This window comes from Capsicum annuum, chromosome 10, assembly GCF_002878395.1.
Source record: "Capsicum annuum cultivar UCD-10X-F1 chromosome 10, UCD10Xv1.1, whole genome shotgun sequence".
NCBI classification, from domain to species: Eukaryota; Viridiplantae; Streptophyta; class Magnoliopsida; order Solanales; family Solanaceae; genus Capsicum; species Capsicum annuum.
In genome coordinates, this window is record NC_061120.1 from 88,924,130 (window position 1) to 88,931,454 (window position 7,325).

Consider the following 7,325-nt stretch of genomic DNA (forward strand, 5'->3'; position numbering starts at 1 on the left):
TAATTAAAATATCAACATGCAAAAATTAAATAAACTGATTATTTTATTCCTTGACCTGCGTATGTATTTCACAATTCAGTAATTATTTTTGAGATTATGCATTTGTGTTACAAAAATTCATTTGATCTACAATATCAAGTGTTATCCAATAAATAAAGTCTGAAAATACACGCATCCCTGTTTAACATCACGTGTAGTTAACCGATTTTAAGTATCGAAAAATTTGTAAAAGTGATGAATTAAAAATTCTGACTCCACGAATGAACAACCACATTCCTATTTGAAATCACTCATGCTGGCTTACTTGATTTTTTAGTATAAAAAATCACTAAAAATGATAGAAATAAACAAAAAAATTCTAATTCCTCCACGATTACTAGTCACATTCCTATTTGACATCACCCATGGTGGCCGATGAATAGTCACATCCCTATTTGACATCAAACATGTTGGCTTACTGGTTCTTTAGTATCAGAATGATCACAAAAAAATTGGCAGGGATAGACTAAAAAGAGCAGTCCATAAAAGAGCATGCAATAATATAGATCTTTACATGACAGAATTTTTGCTATACAAAAGGATTTGATCATCTCATCAAACAAGGAAATGATTTATTACAAAATAAAAAGGCACAAAAGTACTGAAGAAAATCTTAATCTGGACATAAATCAAACAACATTAATGCATAAATTAATCAAACATGTTACTACTACTGCTGCTGCTCTAAGCTTCTAAGTAGTGCAATTTTTAATCCATCTTCAGTACCCAATCCTATAGGAACTTTAACAACTATGTCTTGTAACATAAGGTCATTGACACTTGAGATACTGGCATGGTGGACATGTAGTTCAAGGTCTTGAAGTGCACGCATCAATCTTGCTGATGGATAATTTACATTTTCAGATTGTACTCTTATCATAGCATCTGGACCTAATATCTTCACTTCAACTTCCACTTTCAAATTGTTTGGTATTCCAAATGATGCTACTGATGATGAATTTGGCCTAATTTGATTCACAGAAGTAGTTGTTGTTGTAGTACTATGATTGTCCAAATTAGTACTATCCATAGATTCAATTTTCATTTTCTTTGGTTTGGTACTAAGTTGCACTTTCAATTCATCCACTTTGGATTTCAACTCATTGATATATGCTACAGCATCTGATAGCAATGAGGCTTTGTCCATTTTTGTGACATGAGGCACAACAGAACGTAAAGCGTAGAATCTATGGTTCAATTTCTCCCTCCTCTGCCTCTCCGCTTCTACGTGGTTCAAAGGCGTTTCACGGGATGCTCCCGGCTTTCTCCCTCTCTTTTTGGGCGTTTTCTTCTCTATTGGCTTCTCCATAAGTACTTGACAATCGGAATCAGATTGGTCAGAATCTTGAAATATAGTAGTCGTTTCCCCTGCTGCTTTTGCCTTTCTGCTAGTATTGTTATTGTAGTTCTCTTGTAGACCAATATCTACAAGAGAAATGCTTTTTTCATCAATCGGACAATTAACATTTTCTTGATTTGAGTTGAAAAGTGTCTTGACTTGTTGAACCAAATTCCAATTCTCTTTGATTAACTCACTTGACCCCAATTCAAGAACCCCAGTTGAAGTAGGAATACATACCAAAGTTTCAATCCCATGAACATGAGCTTCTTTAGCTCTTTCACAATTACTAAACTCAAGCTGTTGTGCACCATTTAGCCACACAAGAGAACCACTACTAAATGCTTTACCAGGTACACCATCACCAATAGAAAAAGATTGTGCTAAAGACATCACATAAAACCATTCTGCATCAGTGACATCACCATCACCATCTCCCTCCACTACACCATTATTATCACCATTCTCACAAATCAAAGCTTGTAGCCCTTTAATTACATTTTTCCTCTCAACAGAACTGGCTTTGTTAGCACAAACTACACCTCCTTTTTTCACTTTTGTAACATGGAAATGACCGTCACCCCATGCTAAGAAAAGTCTACCATCATCATCATTTGATGTCTGCCAGAAAATTGCATATGCCCAAGAATCTGTTTGAATCTTGAGAATGTGTTGAAGCATTTGTTGAAGGGTTGATGATGTTTGGTTTCCTTGAGAAAGTAAGGATGGTATGAAAAATGATGATGATGATGAAGATGAAGAAACAATTAGTTCATCCATTTTCTTTTTTCTTTTTTTTGATAACTTCTTCTCTTTTTGTCAAGATGTGACGCTGGTGAGGAAAATAAAGGAGAAGATGAAGATGAAAGCTAGCTAATGAAGTAAAGTGACAAGACAAACAGTTATTTATTAGTCAGGTTCGTTTTTTACTTATTTATATTTGACTTAACATATTTCTTAAAAATTAATAATTTAAATCCTATTACATATAGTAAATTAATTAATTATAAGTCATCTAATTAACAAAATAGATAGTACTCACTTTGTTTCAATTTTCTTGACATACTTTCTTTTTCAATATATTTAAAAATGAACACTTTCTCTTTAGTAATTTTTTAATTCTAAACTTTACACGTATCATGTTCAAGATTAAAAGTTATTTTGATATATTTTATATATTTTTAATTCAAGAATATAAAATGTAAAAATTTTATTTATTTTCTTAAATTTCAAGTCAAGTTAAAATAAAACAAACAAATTGAAATGAGATAGTATTTAATATAAGAAGAAAATAGACATATAAAATAAATTATTTTAAATTTTTAATTGAAATAAATAAAATTAAATAACTATTTTTAATATATTAAATAAATAAAAAAAATGAAATAGCCTAAAGACAGCAATAGTCTAGTCTAGGCTACTACGGTAAATAGGGTGTAGTGTACAAAAGTAGTACAGTACAATGAAAATGAAAAGTTAGGTAGGAAACTAATTACTAGGAAACTAATTACTGTTGTATTGATATTTCGTTGGCTTTGGTACTCCTTTAATAATTGAAAAACATTTGGCCGAGTTTTGGCCATGAATTGATTGAGATTTAAAATTTTGTATATTTCAAGTTGAATTTTAAAAACAAAATGTTAGAAACTTGAAACATCATTTGAATATAAAAACACAATTTAATAAGTGTTGTAATTGGAAATTTTCATCTTGTTTCATGCTTTGCTATGTATTTGTGTAATATTTCGTGTTTCGAGCCAAGGTCTATCGGAAATAGTCTTTCTACTTCTTTAGAGGTAGAAGTATGGACTGCGTACATCTTATCCTCCCCAGAACTCACTATGTGGGAATACACTGGATTTGTTGTTGTTGTAATTGGAAATTTGAAAATGAAAATTGAAAAACTCTTGAAACACTTTTTTTTCAAACTTTAAATTCTCTAATTTAAAATTTAAAGTTAAAATAATCTTTGTAAATTGACTTTTTTTTCTTTTTGTTTTTCAACTATCCATTAATTGAAATTAATGGGCCGAACTAATTTTTTTTCTGCAAATACCTAAATGCAAAATTCATATATAGCTATTTTTTAACCTTTATATTGAAAAACATTTGTTGTTATGGAATTTCTGAAGAAACAAATAAGACAATAAATAACCTAAAACTTTCTTTTCCGAAATAAATGTTACAGGCATATGAGTCAGAGATTTGGGCAAAAGAAAAACACATGCTTATCACTTCTCGAATTTAATAGTAAGCAAGCACCTCATCACATGAGTAAGTTCAGCCACATGACGATAAGGAAAGGGGCGGACGAGAGTTCGAATAATTCTCTTCCTTCAGGTCTGTCAACGTTCCATCTTTTTCTTACTTGAATGAAGAAAGACAGAACCTCCCATATATACAACACAAGATCGAAAGTGTCATAGAAGACTAATAGTAACATACATGCTTATCACTTCTATGTTTTAGCATACAAAGTTTGATTAGTACTTATTATTCAAGGCTACCTCCTGTCAGTTAAATTAGATTAAGTTACTATAGATTAGAGGGTTAGGAATCCTTAATATTGTCTAATCGAGTTGTCTTACAATTTTAAATTCAACAGGTGAAAGTTTACGACAATGTCACAAGTTTCATTTATGAAATTTGAAACTTATGACAACTGACATTGTTTAAAGATACGGTCAAAACGTTATAGTAAGGGTTAATTATTTCTAGAACTAGTTTTAGGAGCTTTGAGCTAAAAGTGATAAAAGAGTTTGAAAATGAGGTGTAGGTGACTCACGTCTTAATAATTAAGTGTAGGTGATAATTACTTTATTATGGATTAAGAAAGTTGGGTAAGTTTGAGAATAGCCCACAAGTTTTTAAATTTTCACTTTGATCCAAATGTTTATCTAAAATAACAGGAAATGGAGGAAAAAAAGGCGTGTTTCTTTCTCATCTCATCCATTGTTGTTTTCTCTCTCGTAGCGATTTTTGTTGTTCATTGTTGTTGCTGTTTTATTCATCATCTTTTGTTTCATTATCATCATCTTCTACTTCATTATCATCTTCATCTTCTTCTTGTTGACCATTGTTGTTGTTGTTACCACTACTGCTCCTATTTGACCAATTTTTTAGGTCAAATTTTGTTTCATACATCACTTTCCACTTTGGCATTACTTCACAAGAGACTTTGGTAAGTCAAATTATAATTTTTAGTTGAATTTGTCATCTAGATAACTGTTATTGTGCTATTTTTTCAACAATAGATAGTACGCGAACATGAATATAACATAAGAGACATCTGTTTAAACAGATCAATCATCTGTTGTGACAGATGAGCCATCTGTTGCAAGAGAAGACATATGTTGGATTCATGTGTATGGCTTTATAGTACCGTAACATGAATCGAACAGATGTGTTATCTGTTGCAACAGACTAGTTATCTGTTGCAACAGGGTAAATATTTGTTGCAATAAATTAATAACCTGTTGCAACAGAACCTGAACTCGATTCCAACAGATATGTCGTCTGTTGCAATAGGGTAAATATCTATTACAACAGATTAGTAACCTGTTGCAACAGAACCTGAACTCGATTCCAATAGACGTGTCGTCTGTTGTAACAGATGTATAGTCTGTTGCAACATATGATTCACCTATTACAATAGATGACTCGTCTGTTGAAATCAACTTCAGGAGCATAACATGAATCCCAACAGGTAAGTAATTTATTGTGACTGATCACTTACCTGTTGCAACAAATTACACATCTGTTGGGATTCATATTATGGCACTATAAAATCACTATTAACTTTTTTAACAAATGACTTTATTTAGGTACCACTAATAAAGGGATGAATAACAATAGGGGTGGATTGTCATGGTCAATGGATCGAGAAGAGCAATCGATATGTATGGCATTGGAAGGACGGTGAAATACTAGAGACGATAGCTATGATAGTCCAAAGTGATGTTTCATATGATGATTTTATGAACTTAATCATCAGATATTATAGACTAAATTATCAATCGAAAGAACTCGCTATCATCTACATGTACAACTCCTTTGAAAATCAGAGGGTAATACCTTTCAAGATAACCGATTAGGTTCAGTTGTGTCCTTATCTTAGTGATTCATCCAGGCCAGTGTTAAGGGTGTCCGTGGTTGAAAAGACTGGAGAAAATGAGAACCAGAATGTATAAAAAGAAGAACAACAAGACATCTTTGATGGTGGTTGGATGATCTAGACATGAATATTCCAGATGATGATTAAACACCTGCGCCCGTTGATGCGACCAATACGGTGGTTAGTTTTTCTCAATCGATACAGTCTGCCAATCATCAAGACGACGAGACCAACTTTTACAAGGAAATGTCATTCAAGGACAATAAAGAATTTCCTACTACTTTGTTTATTTCTTGATTGAAAAAAGATTTCAGAATAATGAAGGTGATTAATTTGAGCAAAGTCTTTTGCTACAAATGTGCTAATTCGAACTGCAAGTGGTGGTTGAGAGCGGTGAAGTACTTAAGTTCTGATAGATTCGTCATTCATAAACATGAAAAGTATCACACATTTGGTTCGGAGCACATTTCGAGTAATCCTCATGCCACGGCAATAGTCCTCGATTAATATTTCAAGAATAGATTCTCCGATGGAAAAGACGCTTTTACTAGGGTTATGAACAATCAACTCCTTATGGAATTAGGTGTCCTAGTTAGTTATTGAAAGATATATATGACCATGGGTATTACCAAGGACTTGATTAGGGGGACACACGAGCATGGGCATGCAGTCCTCGATGCCTACCATTACATGCTTGAGTTCAAAAATCTCAAAAGTAAGATGGCGTTGTATGTTGATGAAAACGGAAGGTTCAAGTACTTTTTTGTATCCTATGGTGCTTGGATTCAAGGTTTTCGACATTTGAGAAAAGTCATAGCCGTCGACAGTACCTTCTTTAGGAGCAGGTATAATGGAGTTCTAATAGCGGCGGTGGCGCGGGATGCAAAGAATCACATCTTTTTATTGCTTTTTATGTAGCGGACAAGAAATGTGATATCTCTTATGGATATTTTTTTGAACAACTGCGAAGATGTATTGAAGATACCGAAGAGTTGTATTGTATCTCGGATAGGCATCCAAATATTCCAAAGATGGGTTTAATTTTCTTCACTTCAGCTCACTTTAGTTGTTGCATCAGGTATTTTGGAGAGAATTCGGACCAACTTTCACAAGAAAGGGTCGTGACTCTTTTTAATAGAGCAGCTAAAGCATATAGTAGAGATGAGTTTTTAGACCATTTCAATCAAATAGCGGCTATGCATCCCAAGGAAGCAGAACATCTCGTACATGTTGGTTTCGAGAGATGGAGCTGGACATTATGTCCGACAAATAGATACTCCCTTCGTTTAAAAAAAATGACCTACTTTGACTTGACACAAAATTTAAGAAAATAAAGAAGACCTTTGAATCTTGTGGCCTTAAATTAAAGTTGTATGAAATGTACCAAAATATCCTTTAAACTTGTGGTCCTAAATATTGGTTGTGGAAAGATGAAATTAAAGTATTGTAAAAAAAAGGGGTCATTCTTTTTTAAATGGACTAAAAAGGAAAGTAGGTCATTCTTCTTAAAATGGAGGTAGTACATTCTTATGAATTTAATGTCTTGTTTGAGTTACAAGTTTAGTATGATGCCGTACTAAGTGATTCTTTTGTATAGATACAACATTATGACTCCAAACATAGTTGAATTGGTGAATTCATTGTTTGGTGATGAAAGAAAATTTTTCTATCGTGGCTCTGTTTGAAATAATAAACAAAAAGTATGGCCAATTTTGTCACGAAAGGTGTATGGAGTTCGAGTTCAAGGAAGCAGGAACCCCATTTGTTCTAGAAGCAAAAAAAATAATATCAACGGACATCAGTCTGGGGAATAGGTTATTATCTCATCAAATA

General features: G+C 32.8%; 1 protein-coding gene across 1 annotated transcript; it reads right to left on the reverse strand.

Moving 5' to 3' along the window:
• Positions 1–522: 522 nt before the first annotated feature.
• Positions 523–2,283, reverse strand: LOC107845814 (transcription factor MYC2). The gene has a single exon (XM_016690302.2). The coding sequence runs from the start codon at positions 2,156–2,158 to the stop codon at positions 710–712; it is 1,449 nt and encodes a 482-aa protein (XP_016545788.2). The 5' UTR covers positions 2,159–2,283; the 3' UTR covers positions 523–709.
• Between the last annotated feature and the right edge of the window lie 5,042 nt (positions 2,284–7,325).